Source organism: Coloeus monedula (genome assembly GCF_965178545.1).
Source record: "Coloeus monedula genome assembly, chromosome: 7".
In the NCBI taxonomy this organism is placed as follows: domain Eukaryota; kingdom Metazoa; phylum Chordata; class Aves; order Passeriformes; family Corvidae; genus Coloeus; species Coloeus monedula.
Genome location: NC_138787.1, coordinates 11,178,686 through 11,196,851, shown reverse-complemented (window position 1 = coordinate 11,196,851; position 18,166 = coordinate 11,178,686). Strand labels below are relative to the sequence as shown.

The 18,166-nt window shown below is 36.4% G+C and overlaps 1 protein-coding gene across 1 annotated transcript in view; it reads left to right on the top strand.

Annotated features, from left to right (window-relative positions):
• Window positions 1–1,081: 1,081 nt before the first annotated feature.
• RFTN2 (raftlin family member 2) overlaps window positions 1,082–18,166 on the top strand; it is a 32,433-nt gene continuing 15,348 nt past the window's right edge. The window contains exons 1-8 of the mRNA XM_082285420.1: window positions 1,082–1,186; window positions 1,574–1,778; window positions 6,655–6,838; window positions 8,739–8,850; window positions 10,803–11,115; window positions 14,045–14,245; window positions 16,563–16,684; window positions 17,798–17,901. Coding sequence (XP_082141546.1) covers window positions 1,640–1,778; window positions 6,655–6,838; window positions 8,739–8,850; window positions 10,803–11,115; window positions 14,045–14,245; window positions 16,563–16,684; window positions 17,798–17,901 — 1,175 coding nt within the window. The 5' untranslated portion in view covers window positions 1,082–1,186; window positions 1,574–1,639. The remainder of the gene's footprint in view (window positions 1,187–1,573; window positions 1,779–6,654; window positions 6,839–8,738; window positions 8,851–10,802; window positions 11,116–14,044; window positions 14,246–16,562; window positions 16,685–17,797; window positions 17,902–18,166) is intronic.

The following is an 18,166-nucleotide window of genomic DNA, read 5'->3' as shown; positions in this document are numbered from 1 at the left end:
TGAGGACTTCCTTTGTTTCAGCACTCAGGAGCTTGTTTTAAATAATAACAGCAATTATAATTACAGCTTCAGTTCTAGTCTCTGCACTAAGTGACTTTTAAATTTTTTTCCAGAATTAAGTGACTTCAATCTATAATATGTATTTCAAAGGGTTGTAGTTTCTAGACTTATCATTCCTGGTAAGTTGCTTAAATAAAGGTTGATCAGTTTGCTTGCAGTAGAACAGAAACCCATAAATAGTTAATGCCTAACTTCGTGCTATTTATTATAGAAAATATTAGCATTTTTAATAAGGTATATTTATTTCAGTGAGAAAAAAGCAGAAAAGCCTTTTGAATTTAAATGTGCAGTTCATATAATCTAAAATGGTGTTATGAATCTTTGGTTTTCTCTGGATGACTCTTTAATTTCTTTAGATGCAGTCTCAAAAGAAAAAGGCAAATTTCTAACAGTTTGTCCTGGGAGTAGCAGAGCCTTAGAAAATAACTGTATTCCTTTTTTTTTTTGCCATGCATTATTGTGGCCTGCATCAGGTATAATACAGTTACAAGTGACTTGCAATAGTTAATAGAAGAGTATTGAGAGCTCTTAAAATTAAACTGAATTTTTAGGACCTAAAGAAAAGTTTACATAGAAAGCAGTGTTGAAAGTCTGTGGCTGTACCAACTTAGGTCAGTTTAACAGAGGAGAAAAATATTTTGTTTGTTCAATATCCAGGAGTAATGGAAATCGAAGTTTTGTAACTTTATTCTTATATAGTGTTGAAAAAGTCTTTCCCATTTGAAATGAGGAATATTTCAGTGTAATTTTTTGGGGTTTTTTTTCAAAACCAGTTACATAAGTTAATTTTCATTATGAAGATTCTTATTGATTTTTCTGGATGAGAAATTACTACATATTTTTATGCTATTACACTGTGTTCGTGTTGGTGGGTTTTTCCTCTGCAATAAAGTCCCTGTAGAAAGGAAATAGGAGCCAACTCTGAAATCTAAAATAAGGACCAAACAGCTTTTCATTTGCCTTTCTACCCTTTGAGATGCCAGAAGCAATTTCCTCTTGAAGCTGACTTCCTTTCTGGAAGTGATTTTTGTCTCCAACCATGTTGAGGCTCTTTTCTCATTCTTTCATTCTGACTAACTTGCTTTTTTTCTCTCTGACTTTCTACTGCTGTTGGGAACTTCTGGAGGTAAGTAATGACAGACAAGTTTCTCGCTAACTTTCTTTTTCAGTTCTTCTTCCCCCCTTGCCCCCCCCTCACCCGGTCGGTCTAGAAGGACAAACAAAGCACTATTGGTGTCCTCTGCAAGAGAGCACTGATAGGGGCTGGCTGTAAATTGACGTGGCATGGAAAATCTCTGCTAGTTTGGAGCAGCTCTAATGTTGCTGCAAAATCAAGCCTACTCTTAACCAAGTTTGTAGCTTGAAATCATCACAAGCTTACTGCTTCTATATTAAAAATGAATGGAAAGTACCTTTGCTTTTTGGTTTGGGAACTGGACTTTTTCTCTGTTTGGATTTACAGATAATAGAAAAAATCAAGGGGAATTATTTGGTTCCTTTTTTTTTCCTGTAGTAAGAGCGACAGATCTTGCTGCTCCCCCCACCTTTTCCTGCGACTTAATCATTTGCAGATCTTGCCATGGGGTGCGGACTGAGAAAGCTGGAAGACCCAGATGATAGCAGCCCTGGAAAAATCTTTTCTACACTGAAGAGACCACAAGTTGAAACAAAGACGGATTCTGCTTATGAATATGTATTGCTGGATTTTACTGTAGAAGGTATTTTTTTTATGCTGTATCTTTACTATTTTGAAATGAGAAGGAACAGGATTTAACTTAGTTTTATCTTGTTTGACTTACAGTAAATCTTAGGCACTTTTATCAAAGCTAGCCAAAATGTAAGACTTTTATTTTGAAACACAAATCATGACGAAGGTTCTTACTTGTATAAAATTACAATGGAAACTGCTGAAGTATTTTTAACAACCAAACCCTCCAAATTATACAACTGTCCTCTTTAAGGAAGCTGGCGAAAAGCTGTTAGAGATTTTTCCTAGTTTCCTGGGAGTCAGATACTGCCATCTGTACTCACTTTGAATAATGGTTGTCTGAATTCAGTGTGACGGTTCAGAAAATACACTGTGCCTGAGCCTTAATTGAATAACAATCTTTTAAATGCACTCAACTTCCGAAAACAGGCTGTCATTGTCCTTGCTACTTTATGCAGAAGTAAGCCTGTTCCTTAGTTGTATATCAGGAGTAACTTCCCCTCTTACGCCCACCACAGTCTCTTGGTAGATGTTTCTGTAAGAGTCTGAGTTTCGGCTTACTATTTTTTCCAAATGCTTTACTTGTAGTTGTTGAATAGTCTTTTGAAATTGTGACTGAAATGAAACAGAATCTGTATGCGTAGCTAGAGGCAGACAGTGCTCTGTGGGATACTTCCTTCCCGAGGGTGTCCCATCTCTAACAGAGCAACTCCCTGTTCCACAAAGTTGAAAACATAAACAAGCCCAGATGGCTGCCCTCAGAGAACAGACAGCTCAGTTTTACAGTCACTTTATAGTAACTTGCATTTTGTAACAACCCAATCTACTGGAAATGCTTAATAACAGGGATTTGAAGTAAATGCTGTTACTAGAAGGGTTGGATAAAGGGAGACAGTGTAAGTGCAGGTCTTACTGCAATTACAGGAACTTTTTCATAAACAAAACTTGGCTTCTGATTACTTTTAACTCTTATAATACTTTTATCTAAAATACAGGAGTCTTTTTTTAAAAAAACTGCAAGATACTAATAGAAGATAGATCTCCAGTACTATAATGTAGCAGAATGTAACTGTGTTCTGTTTATTTACACAAAAAGTTTCTTACTGGCTTGTTCCTTTTGAGGAAACAAAACTAATGAGTAAATAATAGTGGTAAGACGTTGGAAATAGAGCTAGGCTGCCTAAGGCATACATGGATTGCCTATTAATCCACTGATAGAAAGGATAAATTATTTGGAAGCTGAAGAGTGTTTAGTGTTCTTAAATAGCCTCTCTTCTGGATAGTTTTGCTGTGTTTTCAAGTTAGTTTCTAGAAGTGGTGTATAAATTATTTGTTGTAAAGGAGGTTGTGACTTTTTAAGTAAAAGCCCATCAAATAAAGGTGTATCTCTGTTTTAATAACCTAGCAGTACAGCAGTAAAGATTAATTTTCTCCTGTTTTATCTGATATTCAGAATTGCTTCACTTCAGTGGAATTATGAATGTTAAATAACAGTTCCAGATAACAGCCTAACTCTTCTTTAGGTTTCTCACTGGAAGTAAGAGGATTTGTAAACACAGGTGTCTGTCTGTTGACTTGTTCTAGCTATGCCTATATATGACCTTAAAATATTTTTTTCTTTGAAATCTCTTTTTTAGAGCTAAGATGAATACAGAAATAAAACATGGTATGTGTATATAATGTCTTGGAGGCATTTTTAAATTCTGATTGTTTCTGAAATGTGGGAATTGGCTAAAGCAGTGTAGACAATATATTGTGCTTTTGTCTTTTTTTTCTTCTATTTCAGTCAACTCGCTCATGTACTTGTTGCTGTTTGAATATCCTTTGGCTAAATGAAAGTGAGACCTCTTTATCACTGCAGACCAAAGTTTTTGCTCTGCTGTCAAGTTGTGCCATATCTTTATGGCACTCGTTCTGCTGTGCCACTTTCCAGAGCAAGGTCTTCCCCTACATAGATTTGTGTGCCCAAGTGATTTCTTGCCACTGGATCTTGCATCAAGTAAAACAGAAAATCTGCACTTAATAATATTTTAAGATCTTACGGTAAACTATGTCCTGCATCAAGATAAAAGTATAGCAAGCATAAATGTGTTACTTCAATTCAATATGCCTTATTCTGTGCTTTATCAGGTATATGCAATGTGAAGTTGAAATGAGCCTGCTGGGGAAACTTTCAGCAGTCCGTGATCTTCTCCCAAGCCATGATGCAGATTAGGTCAACCATGCTGCAGTCTAAATTTGCTGGCTGCAGTCCCTGTGCATCTTAACTAGTTATTAGCTGTGCACTGAACCTTGCCTTTTCTCCTCCTGGTCCCCAAAATGCTCCCATCCCTACTGTAAAAATTAGCTTTTCCATCAGGAAAATCCCAAACAAGAAAATTGCAGCCAATCTTTTATTTTGGTAGAACTGAATAGTACAAAGAAAAGGGAGCAGTGGACTCTGAAGTATAGTTTTAAATGCCTGTCAGTGACTGTAAATTCCAAGGTCTCAGGCATGAGGCATATCCCAATAACAAAAACAGCTGCTATTCTTTTAAGTCAGTTTACCCAGAAAGTAGTGATAGTTTATATATTTCTACTAAGCAGAATGCTTATGCTTTATCCACAACCCTCGTATTAGGGAGAAAAATAAATACTGATGCAGCCTACTAAGGTGACATGCTGTCAAGCTCTTGTCACTCTGAGTACCAATATGAAGAAGTATGAAATAGCTGTTTTGTCATCATCTTCAGTATCCTGCATCTGAGGCTTACTATGCAGCTAGAAAGTTGGCTGGAGTTGCTATTGCTACAGTATTTTGGCTACCTGTTGAGAGCACATCAGAAAGGAATTTTTTTTTAATGAAAAGGGGTTAAAGAAATTTGTAAAATCAGTGAAGTCATGATCCTATTGCATCATTCCTGCTTTTTTGGCTTGTGGGCTATGGAGCAGTTATTTCTCAATACATGTATCTCCTGGATTTTCAATGAGAGGAATCATGGGATGGAGGTATTACTAAGGGCAAAAGATCTGTTTACAGAAGGGGAGCTGTGATATACTGTCTACTTAAACAGAAAAAGTGCAACAGCCCTGTTCTTATGACTGAGCATTACTGACAGTTTAGTTTAATATGTTGAATTTGCTGGTTATCAGCAATAAACCATCAGTTTGTATGTTGGTGATAATTTTTGTTAGTGTGTGTTTCCTACAGTATAAATTCTGGTTCCTCTTGCTGGCTTTTCTGTTAAGGCTCTTACAGTGACAAGCAAAGTAGACCTCTGTTCCTTTGTCCTTTTTGTAGAAATTGGTATTAAAAAGCATTTGAGTGTTGTAAAATATTAGTTTCTGATGGTTTGTGGGTTTTTTGTGGTCTTTTTTTTTAAAGCCCTCCGTAAGTGTATGTATGTCAATATCCTCATTTTATTGTGGGAAAGCAGTATAGAGAGGTTTTACAGAACACCACTCATGAACCAGAGGAGTTCTAATTCAGTTTATTAGAATAAAACATTTGAGCAAACTAAAGAGTCATATCTCCAGTTGATGATCATTTAAAACAGTAGGATAGACAAACTTTGTGACTTGCTGTGTCTTAGGTCCTGAAATTCCTTGCTGACTGCCAACCTGCACTATAGGTAGACAAGAGAAGGTAGGAACATGAAATTAACTCAGCAAAGTTATGAGAGATTTATGTAATTGCACTTATTATTTTTATATACTTTTTAAATTACAGAATCAAAGGAGAAATAGTGTATTTCATTATTTTCAGTTGTATGGTTGGAAAGGGAATGTTCAGGGCAGCACGTTAAGGTTGTGTGTATCTTGGAAAAAGTGTCATGAGGTCACTTAAATTTGATTGAGGCATCCTTTAATGCAGATAAGCACTGGTCTTAATGCATGGGAAGTCCTGCAAAGAGAGACCCATCAGAATACAGACAAGTAGGCTGCTTGGAGCAGAGGTCACCAGTAGACCAGCAGATTTCAAGCCAAGCTGTTTTGTTATCAGAGCTCATAACTGCAAAGGATTAAAGCTTTGGCAAATCTGTGCTGGCATAATTACTCTTCTGCTACTGTTTGTATATGAGTATTGATTTCCTGCTTTCTGAGAGCTTTTACAGTTCCAGTTGTACTTGAGAGGAACAGGAATTACTGACCCATCAGACTGACTGTAGCAGAATATATCATCTCTTACCAATGCAGAATCTTCCTTTCCTCTCTGGAAAAGCTGTGGACCATTCAAAAAAAGGTTGTCCAAGAAGTTTTCCCTTTATCTCTGTAGTTTTCCCTAACAGCAGTGTATTGTCCAGGTGCTGCCTATTGATGCAAAATGCCTGCACATGCTGAGAGAGACCCTCCTTAGAAATCAGTGACACCACAAGCTTACTTAGGTGATATATCCTTATGTCTGCTGGAAAAAGGAACTGGGACTGTCAATATGTCAACTCCACAGATCACTTCTAAGGGGGGAAAAAAATTAATGGAAACAAATAATTGTCATAGGCTTAAATCTGTTACATGGGAATTTACCTCACAACTGGGGTTGAGAGATACTGCTTCAGTATGTTGAAGGCTTTGGGTAGACAAAATAGTTGCTTTGTTAAGTTCAGCCCTATTGTGTGTTTAGATGTTAACATAGCTTTTAAATCAGGTTGGCAGACCTAGATTGAGCAGAAGACGTTGCCAAGTATGTTAAAAATAGATCACACTAAGTTGTAAAAATAGGTACTTGAAGTAGTTGAATAGTGTTGAATCATCTGTGAATCTGCTTTTTCTTGTATAAATACTGCTGTAGTTTTTTAATAAATGCCTGGGGATAGGTTTTGTGTGGTTTACTTAAAAGGAACTCACCCAAAATGTTTATGGATGTACACAGTATCATGTGCTTCTCTTCTGCTTTCAATGCTTTTTAGCTTCCTCTAGTCCAGAAGTTATCAAGATCAGTTCTGTGCTGGATATAGCATCTCGAGTGGAAGACTATTACAGCAAAGGATATGTTGTAGGAGCTGTTCATCCCATTATGCTGCCAATTGGACGGAGAAGGAGTTTCCCTGCAAGTCACATGTATCGAGTGGTACTTTCACGATTAAAACTAAGGTAACAGTGAAATAATTTGAATACACTGATTCTTTACTTAAGCCATTTGTAAGTGGATCGCTCAACCTGCATAGCTTATTATCAATTTGAAATGAGCACCTCAGATTAGCAAGTTAGTAATGTTTTTAAATAATTCTAAGCATACAACAGGCTAATAATTTTTGCTTTGCCTTAGTAAATGTCCTAACAAAAATCCAAAATGTAATATCATCTGTCTTAGAACTTGCAGCAAATAAAAGATTAATCAAAATACTAGGAGAGTAATAAGCTGCTTTAAACTAACTTATGTCTGCTTTTTCTTGGTTTTCAAAACTTTTGTCTCTTCCCAGGGGAAAATTACACAGTTTGTGAATTAATTTGTCAGGGATAGTTCGGGGTTTTTTCTTAAGAAGGAAATAATCATTCTGGATCAGAGATCATACAAAAGCTTAGTTTTGACACTGAGGGAGAGGCAAGAGCTCATTTTTGTTCCAGATCCATGGTCTTGTTTATTATACCTGTTTTAATGCATTGTAATCACCGTGTGACCCTAAAGAAGGTGTACAAAACAATGTTACCATTAGTTCCTTGGAATGCAAAGAAGATAACCTTTTGTTCTTATTTTGAGTAACTAGAAAAGTGGATTTCTTACTGCATTAAAAGCTGTCAGGCTTCCCCTTCTCTCCCGAGTCCTTATGTGATGCACAGAGGTTCTTGCCTTTATTTGAGCACTGGAAGGGTGTGAATTGGAAGCTGCCTCGCTGCCACTCCCGTAATGCTTTCCTAAAACATTCGAGAGAAATTCTTAAACCTTTTGATTGAACAAGCCTGGTCCAGAGTATTTACTGCTCATACAACTTAACCTTTGTAAGTTCATCTGCAAACAAGGTGAATGCTGTTCATATGGGCAAAAGGTTGAGTAAGAGCAAAATGCTTGCTCCGGATCTGAGGCTTCCAAGAGCTGACACTGCCAGCATGCAGCTCCCACAATTTGCCTTGTCCCTGTAGATGTGGCATCCTTTGGATGTTGTTGTTTGAATCTTTAGGCCCTTGAATGGGTGAAGGATGAGTCTCTGTAGCCTGCATGTGAAACTGGTGTAGGTTCCAGTTTCCTTCCCAGGCACTATATGTACCAAGTTTGGTTTTGCTGTAGGGAAATGTACCTTCTCCAACTACTGTTTGGAAAGTAACCTTTTATATTTGAATGTGTCTCGTTGACGTTCTTTTCTAAATGAAATGATTATATGAAGGAAGCATCAAATTAAATCCTATTATATTATTGGCATACACTAAATATTGTCTGACTAATAGCACAACTGGCTTTAGATAAAACATGAGCACAGTTCTATAACTTTGAGTTTGTCAGCTTAAATATGAGAGATTTAAACATTATTTAGCCCCCAGTGTTTTTGCATTGTATTTCTAGGATTTGCCTGTACTGTTTCATTTAACAGCTGCAGCTCTGCTTTAGTTACAAAAACTAAGCAGCAGGATGTTAACAGTGTAAAAGCACCATTTCTATTCATAGTGTGTTTTCCACAAAACTGAACCTACTTTGTGCTTACTAAATTTATAGTTTAAATTGGTGCATTTTGCATCATCAGAGATCTTTGCATTTATTTATTACAAAGACAGAGCTGTTTGTCAGTAAAGCTCAGTTTCCAAAGTATCTCTCTGCAAGGTCTTCAAATGAAATTCTAGTTAAATATTAGTATTCTTATCCTAGCACTGAAACACACAGTACCTGCCACTTTGTGGAAGTAGAACAGAACACCAAAACCCACTGAGTTCTAAAAAGTATGAAGAAGAATTGTCAGTATTTCATTCATAACTATTCCAAAAGAAAAGAATTCTATATGCAAGCATTTGCTCAAGTTTGCAGCAAACTCCTGACAAAGAGTGCTTTCTTTCTGTGTTCTAGCCAGAAGCATGCAGCACCCAGAGGACAAAGGCACCCCAGGCTGGTGATTGAAGAATGTCCCTTAACATATGAAACACTGACAAATGAAGTAGTGAAAGAACTGCTAGAGAAGGTAATGGGAGTTTTTTTTCCAACTTTTCTTCAGATATTTATTTCTTTCATACATGTAAGTTACATTTAGTGGTTGTGGTTTTAATTTTGTGTTTATTTTATAGAAGCTACAGAACTGTTCTCAAAGTGAGAAAAGAGTTACTTTTTGTAATGTAGGACTGAGTACCCCTGTAAAGCTTTGGAAGTCTGGCTGCTTACACCACTGAAAGCAGAATCAGGCCCAAGTTCAGTCACTCTTTATAAAATGCTTGTATGATATGTGAAGTTTTATGCTTTTCTGAGTTAAGTACCTAAGAAAAATGGCTTTTTCGTTCTTTAACAAAAAGTACAGCATTTATAGGAACTATACTAGATATTTATTTGGCACAGCTTTTGAAAACATTGTATAGTTAAAGTAAACTTCTACTGGAATGCAAGTTATAGTTCTGGTTCTTTTTGTGTTTAACTTCCTCTGCAAAATTGAAGACTTGCTGAAACAGGAAGCTATTGTTATTACAAGAGTTAGTGATGTCTTTTACATTAGTTGCCAAGGAGGGTAGTAGGAGAAAAAGCATATTGGAGATCTTTAATGATCTTTGAAATTTCGAGAGTTGTTTGTTTTCTAAATGGCTTGTTTTGACTTTGTCAGGTGTTTCAAATTTAAAATGAAATTACATTATGCATGTATAATATAGATACCTATTTCCAGGTTGGTGTAGTGTACCAGACAAGGATTAGAAGGAAAAACACCCTTGAAATGAGCAGTGATGGAGTCTTGGAAGCGTATCTGTTACAGAAGTAGTATGTGAGAATAATTTGATTTTAAAATGCTCTCAGTTTTAAAAAGACAGAGCAATTAATCCAGTTAAATATTAGTACTTTTTTTTAAAGATGTGAAACAATAAGACTTTGTGGTGTTTCAGCAAAAACATTATCATATTGCCTGTTTTTCTCTGTTGCTTGTTAAATTTAAAACTCTCTTGGTTGTCCTTGAAGCAGCAGCTCTGTATATATAATCAGTGATTGGCATATTGTATCCCTGCTGTACATAAATAATGGCAGTAGATAGACTGAAGTGTGACTATCATGATACTAAAAAGGGATTCTGTACCATCAGTTGTTTGATTTTTTTTTTTACTCACTCTGCTGATTAGTAGTTTATGTGAGTAAACTGAATAAAGATCCTTCCCTCTCTGTCCTCACTTAATCCAGTACTTCCCAAGTGATGTCTTCTTTCTGAGCTGAGGCTTCTCTATTTACCTGGGAAGACTTTACTTCACAGGGGAGCTTGTAGCACAAGGTGTCAGTGGGGTCACCTTCCTAAATGGCAGCACTCCTTAACCCAGGAAGAAAAAATGCCTTCAAGAACAGACACATCTCACAGGTAGCATAGATGTTACAGTTGTATGTTGAGACTTCAGTGCAGAGAAAAAGACATCACTGGCTGAAAGAGTTGAGAGGATTTTAACTTGCTTCTATCTCCCTCCTTTCTCTGCTCGTGCACTCTACTTGTCCTCAGTAATAATGAAGCTGAGTAGCCCCCAAGGGAACCAGGGGGTAATGACTCACAGCACAAGACAGATATTTCTATAGTTTTGGAGGTCGTTATTTTTAGTATGACTAGCATCACCTATTTAGAGAAATACTATTTATTGCTCTACTATACTGCTTACCAATACAACACAGTAAATAAAATACTTTGGGTTTGTTCTAAATGAAGGACTTTGTATACTCTGAAGTCATTCCCAGTGTTGGCCACCTTTCCTGGCCTGACTCCAAAGACATGCTGGAAAACTTCCATTTACTTTGAAGCAGGGGCAGCATCCAAGGAGAGTCACCCTTCTGTAATACAACGTTATGCCTTCTATGTTCTCAGCAGTTTAGTTAAGCAGTTCATGTATGTACAGGTTTTAAAGAAGAAAAAGGTCCATGCAATTCTAAAATGATTCTGCAGCTAAGTTTGTTGTATTGCAGGTTAATGAAGCTGCTAAAAGAGGAAAGAAGTTTGTGGGATTTGTAACACAACATTTTCCTGAGCCTAAAGCCTGTAATGGAACAAGCGCAGATGGAGGTGCAGAGCTGGAATCGACACTGGGCAGAAGAAATAGGGAACACAGAAGAGAAAACTTTGATGAAAACTATAAAAACTGGAATGAAGGGACGTTGAGTGGTCACTCATCTGAGAGTGGGGTAGAGGAGGAAATGCATGGAGAAAGCAGACTGTTAGAGGATTCAGATTTCCAGTTTGGAAAAGAAGTCAGCCCTTCTAAACCACGAAAAGGACATGGTAATAAACGCTGCTTGTTTGTTGCAGAAATAAGGTATTTTATTGAGTTGTTGAGGTGTTGGAAAAAATAGAAGAACAGCATTTTTTGTTGTATCAAATGCTGCTTTTGGAAGATGCCTCTACATATGCACATGTGTACATATTTCTAAAAGAGCTGTCAGTAAAAGAAGCAGAAGGAGGACTTACCTTTTGCTTTATGTATGTGAGCTGTGGTAATATATTAAAATATTTCACTTTTCGTACAGAGTATTATAGATCTACTGTCAGAATTCTAGTTTGCAATTTAAAGAAAGAGAACTACAAACAAACCCCCCCAAAATTGCCCACGGTGTAACTGTGACTTGAAATGTGGTGCAAACAGAAAGGGTTTTTGCTTGATATGTGTATTAACAAACATGTGGCACTAAAAATCCTTCCTTTTAGAAGGATGCAATTGTTATAAAGTATTTTCTGCAGTGCACATGTAGTTTTACTTAGTATTGTATTATAAACATGTAATGATTTCCAAGTATGTTGTGATTCCAGTTGTGCCTGTTTCAGAGCTGACAACAAAGAGTCCCTTCCAGCTAGAGCCAAAATTCTGCATGCTTCCAGGCAACTCACATAATGTACAGCAAATAAATCCGTTCATAATGGATTCTTTCTGGTTAATGTGCCTTCAAGAAGTGTCCTGAAAGAGATCACTTAAATTAATGCATTGACCATGAAATCAAAGACAATAATTGTTACAAAATGAATTTATTAGAGAGAAGTAGGCATTAGAAGTATGGGAATGAAAAGCATAATTGAAAAAATGTTGGTGCTGTGATAGACAGCTTAGTTGTAGAAGAATGAGATGCTTGGTGTAGTCTGTGTAAAAAATGGCCTGAAACATTGGCTTCTGGTACTGAAACTCTAAGGCCTCCTGGCTGCTAAGAGGAGAAGGTAAAAAGGAAGAAGTAATCCAAGTATGAGAACTAATGCAAGACAGTATTGTGTGGAAAGCAGGCAGCATGAAACTTCCATGTCAGGCTGCATTTTGACATAATGGGCTCTTCTCTGATGAGCCAGACATGTTTTAATTGCTCTCAAAAGCAACCTTTTCACTCTCCTGTTAAAGCAGCCTCTCTAGTTTGTAGACTGTGAGAATGACTCTAAGCACTGAGATAATCAGTGTCCCTCTTATTTTTAATTCTTGATTAAAAGCAGTTCTCCTACAAGAGAGCCTTTATATCATAATCAATTAAAGCTTAGTTCTTTCCTTACAGCTTGAAATAGTGGGTTTTCTATATATAGCAGAATAGAAGTCCTGCAAGGAAGAAGTGGAAAACTCTTTTTCTATTCAGGAGCACTATTTGTGCAGACTGGTGTAACCAGAAAGATCAGCAGCCAGTGCATCCCCTATGTGCAGTATTCTCAGGAAACTCTTCAAAAAGCTTTGGCAAGGATATGCCAGGCTTCTCTACACTAGTCAGATAGAAAATCACTGGAGTTCATAAGATGAAACTTAACCACCTTTCTTGGTCTATGTTTTATGTAACCATCATTTTGAAAAATCCTGATGTGAATTTTCCAAGGCAGTCTTACATATGTGTAGATATGTACTGCTATGCCAGTGTGCCACTTCCATTTACCTCTGCTCGAAAGAGGCAAAACTGTGTCCAAGTTACAGATTGGAGTTCATGGTGTATGAATTTTGACTATTATGTTGCTTTTTGAACTATTCTCTTTAATTTTCACTATAATGCATTGCTTGCAGAGGTAAATTTCTGGTAGACATGAGGAATTGAGTAGTTGTATTGGGAAACAATTTTCTTTTTTTCTGAAGAATAAGTGATCTCACTTCAATATGTGGGAGAAGAAATTAAGTTTTGTCAGGATAAACACATCTAATATAAGCACCTGTGAAGGTGATAAAACTGTATAGAAAAGAGTCATCTCTTACTGAAAGTTCAACATTTTGTTCCTAATTTACCTTATTCCGGGCACCTGATGTCACCTGCAGTGGCTGTAGTAACACTTCTCAAAACAGAGAGGGATTCTTCCAGATACTGATTCAGATTACTTGGAGTACAAGTCCTTCTTTGGAATTAATCTCTGTTTCTGGAGCCTAGAGAGACTTGTCTCTTAAGTGGGGTCATCTAAGCAAATTCCTTTGTTTTGACAGTGTGAAAACTTCCATGTTTTGAGGTTGGTTTGCATTGATTTAGGCAGCCCAGCAGTATTAGGCAATCTGAGAATATTTCTGGGCAGCTGTTTTGTGTTACTTCTCCAAACCAGTGACACACAAGTGTTTGTAGAACACACATAGTAAGGATTTCATAACTTGCACCAGTGATTTCCTAAAATGCTGTGGATCTATTAACTTTTAATGAGTGCTTGTTTGTGACTGGTTTTGTTGCAGTACTGTATTAATACCAAGATAAAAACAAATGGAGGATATGTTGGTTTTGTATCCTTAATTTCCACTGATCATCAGTTACTATGGGAAAATCCCAGTAGGCAACTAATTACACTGGTACTTAGCTTCAGAAAATAATGGATAAAAATCAGTACAAGGCATTCCTTGTATTTGCAAACTTAGAAAATTGTCTTTCATTTTTATATTTGCAAATATTTGTAGCCAGCAGTTCCACGAGTGGCAGAAATGAAGCCTATTTCCTCTGGGTTTTCCTTAGTCCTTGTATGCTTTCTTTATGCAAACCCCAACTACCTGAAGAGTCCAGTGACAGCCCAACTGTAATACCTTCACGTTTTCCTCATATCCCAAAGTGTACCTCCCCTCACACCTTGTCCTGAGTGTGTTTAGTTCTTGATCAGAGCCACATCAAGAATCAATTATTAAAACTGTTGTGTAGAATTAGAAAATTATGTTAAAATAAGAGATTAATAATATTACTAAGTTTGGAGCACTGTCTTTGAGGTTCATTCTTCCTTTTTTTCTCCTTAGACAAGCTCTATACAGTCTTCAATGTTTTTGATGATGATTCTACCTGCTGGACCTACCATGAAGGTGTTTTGTCTATGAAAGTAACAAGAAAGGGGCCAGTTGTTAGTACATTGGAAGCAGACTGGCTAGAATTAACTACATTTTATTATAAACAAGGATTGTCCTTAGTTGATTCTTTTGTACACTGGGACACTTCTAAAGGTGAGTACTGTCCCAGGACATCATGAAGCTTTTGCTTGTTTACACAGAACTGTGTGACTTGAAAAAAAATTACCATATTTTGCTTCTTGATGTGAGAGTCAATATGTAAACATGTTCAGATAGATCTGTAACTGGCCAGAAAATAAATTACTCCTGTTTTAGGTATCAGATTCTACAAAATCATAATTGACTAAGTAATTGAAATTTCTGCTTTGTTTTATCAAACTGACGATTTCCAAAGCAGCAAACTAGTGTAGCTTTATAACAAAATAAACCTTTTGTGCTGGTTCGTTTGGTTTGGTTTGTGCTTTTTCAAGAAAACAATGGGATGAAAAGCATTTAGAACTCTCAAACTCTGTTGCTGATAAAATATGTAATTGAGAGATTAATTTCCATTTGAACTGAATTTGTCTGAAAGCCAGAAGTTAAAAGTGTGCAAACAATAGTAGGTAGCTACTGTTGTACAATTACTTGCAAAAAAGCGAAGAAAATGGTAGTACCTAGCGTTAGGAGTATGGGCCAAGACAAGCTGACATGTTTAGTAAATTCCAAAACAATTAACTATTTTAACTAATAATTAATAATAATAACTAATAGCAAGCCTAGACTTTATACTTCACTAAGGTGATACTTTGGTTGGATTTGTACCTGTCTTGCTTGTACTAAGTTGCAAGTTGTTTGTGTTCCTTTAGAATTAATTATTGTAGTCCAGTGTAAGCAAGCAAAATACAGGGTTGCAGTGGAGAAAAGTCGTGTCAAATGTTTGTTTAAAATGTCCTGGGGACCTTAAACAGTTTTTGCAATGCTTAGGCTGATTATCAAGTGCAATAGGCAATTAATAATGTATTAAAGTGGCTTTCATAAGTCATTTTTTCTGCTTCTTACATGAATTATATGAGGAGGGTAAAATTACTGTCAGTGTGAGTAGTTGTTGTATTTACTATGTCTTGTTTTAAATCAGAATTATCAGAAAAAAGCATAATATGCACTCATTGTCCCCTTTACAAGGCTTGGATTATTGAAGGCCTTAAATGAAGTTTTAAAAAATGTAAAACATAAGATCTTTGCAAGTTAAATTACGATTCTTCAAAAACAAAAACCTGACACTAATGACAGCTCTTCAGTTTTCATTGTTCTCCATGGTTTTGAGTGTGAATCACTGTGTTTCTGTAGCTCTGCAGTAAATTTAGTGACTCAGAGGCACATAAGCTCATCAACATAGATTTACTTCTGATGGAATTTGGCAGCTAGTCCCTCTCAAACTGCATATTTTGTGCACGTGAACAGTCTAATGTCACAGTTTGTGGTAGTCATCTTTTTTGCTCTGAAGCTGTTACTCCTATTTATTTAACTCAGTGGAAGAACCAAATTTCCTTTGCGGGAGGAGAGGTGAGAATTCAGACTTGTAGTTTTCAATATAGAGTTTTTTAGAGCTGGAAAAGAACTCTGTGGAGATCTGTTACAGTTCACTGAGGGGTGGTTTTGGCAGCTGTTGAAATCAATCTTTGCAGCTGTTGTCCAACAACAGTTTTACAGTCTTCCCATTCCCCACAGAGAGAGCTGTCTGCTGTTCTGTGCATGAATAACTTCCCCGTCTTTAATACGCAGGTAATAACCTACCTCATCCAGCATTCAAGGAGACTTAAAGCTGCTATTTTGAGGATTACATAATTTTACTGTACAAAATCAGTTTTAGTCAGCTGTCAAGGTAAATCTCCACAAAAGGCTTCCCAGAGGCTGCTAGGAGAAGCAAAACCAGAAAATGAACCAATATTTGATGCATAGTGTTAGTTTGGGCCAAACGGATGCTACCAGGCTTTGACATGTGAGTCAGGGAGTTGTGCTCTGAAACTTCCTTCCTGTCAGGAATCCTCCTACAATTACTTGTTTCAGGCTCTTCCTGTGGCCATTTACATATGTAGTTGAGCTTTGCACTTCATGGTTCACTCATTTTTATGCTCTTTCCCACCACACCAAAAGCCACTCTTCTTGTCAGGAAGACAATATTGAAGCTGAAGAAAAAGGGTCATGCCCATCCTCTGCAATGGGTATGTTGAATACAGGAAACTGGAATTCAGATTGGAGTATGGAAGGGGTTAATGCTTTTGAGAAAATAGCTCATAGTTCAATTTGTATAGAAAAAAGGGATTTTAATAATAAGTTGACTTGCACACTCCAAGCTGTAACTAGATGGATAAATAACCACAATTTTGAGTTTGCTGAGTCATTTATTTTAGAGGATTGTTCAGTGAGAAAGAAACATCTTGTGTACATCTTGGTAATCTATTAACCTAAAACTTAATGTTTATGTTCACAGGGGACTATTTGCCCAAATCTTTAGAAGGATTCTTTATCTATGAAGAAGAAGGTGCTGGGGTTCCAGGTTCTAACAGGAAAGGAAATGATGCAATAGTTGTTGAACAATGGACAGTCATTGAGGTAAATAGGTGACTACTTAGCAATGCTATTTCCTACTTGTTTTTTTCTTTGTTTTTTCCTTTAGGATGCTGGTACCCGTGTTCCATAAACATTCAGGATGGCTTCCTGAAGTCACCTGCATAGGCTTAACTAAAGCCACGAATCATAAAAATGAAATCAGATTTGTGGGCGTTGGTGAATATGCATAAAAGAAATATGCTGGAGGAATTCTGGCCTGACATTTGTAAATGTTCATACCAACAAATACAACCACCAAAGAAAATGTTTGGGGGGCTTTGTGTGTGTTTCAGACCAATTTAGGTGTAGTTTCAGCAAGTGCAGATCACATCGATAGTGTGAGGTATACTTTAAAAAGGAGGAGAAAGTAGAACTGGAAACAGAACAAGAGAAAATTGATAGTGAATTAATTCAGTATGGTATTCAGATATGTATTTTTATGAAAATTTTCTGCTAAATATGAAAGACTTGGGTTTCCTAATAAATTTACATGTACTGCTGTAGTAGGTTACAGCAATAAAATTACTTAAATTACTGTTTAGAAATATTCTACTCTTTTAGGATTATTGGTATCAATGACATCTGAAAGCAGTTGTTGTTGGATTTAGGTCTTACTTTTGAAATATCCAATGATAAATACATTTACCAATGTGAAAAAATCAACATCAAACTAAACTTTCCTATTTAAAAAAAAAAAAAAAACACAGAAAAACCTACCAAAACCTTAACTATGTATCTAAGTGAGATCCTTATTCTTCACATGTGGAGTAAAAAGCGTAAAGACGCCAATTGACACATGTAATTATGGTGCTTGAAAAGTTTTAGACACTAATTTAGCAAAGTGACAAGTTTAATGAGTGAGATGTGCTTTGAATTATGTCTTGATTAGTCAAGGCCCATACCTAATGTTAATAAATTCTGTTTTCCATGGATTTTGAAGTCTTGAACTTTTCAAGTTGTTTTCAGTTTGAAATAATGAATCTCCATCAAGCAAGCTTGATGTCATCTCAGAGGATTATCTCATTAAAAGTGGGAGGGGAGGTGTTGTAATTGTGTAGAAATGCAAACAAAACCTGTACAGAGTCTCTTTACTACTTTTTATAATTATTAATGTAGGGGTGTGAAATTAAAACAGATTATGGACCTTTATTGCACACGCTGGCTGAGTTTGGATGGCTCCTGACCTGTGTCCTGCCTACACCAATTGTACGACATGACAGGTACCCAAACAATTGATTACAGCATTTTTGGTGTGTATGTCTGAGAATTAGCAAATAATTACTTGCATACTTAAGTGTAAAAGGAAGAAAAATGCTGATGTTAAATGTATGTAGATAGAGCTTGAGATGTAAGTAGCACTTTCATGGAGTGTTTTTACCACATCTGCTTAGGACTACTGATTTCAGTGAGTCTTATTCTAAATTTAAAATATATTGTGTAAATCTGAACATGAAAAATTTTATTTAGGAAACTTTTTATCACATA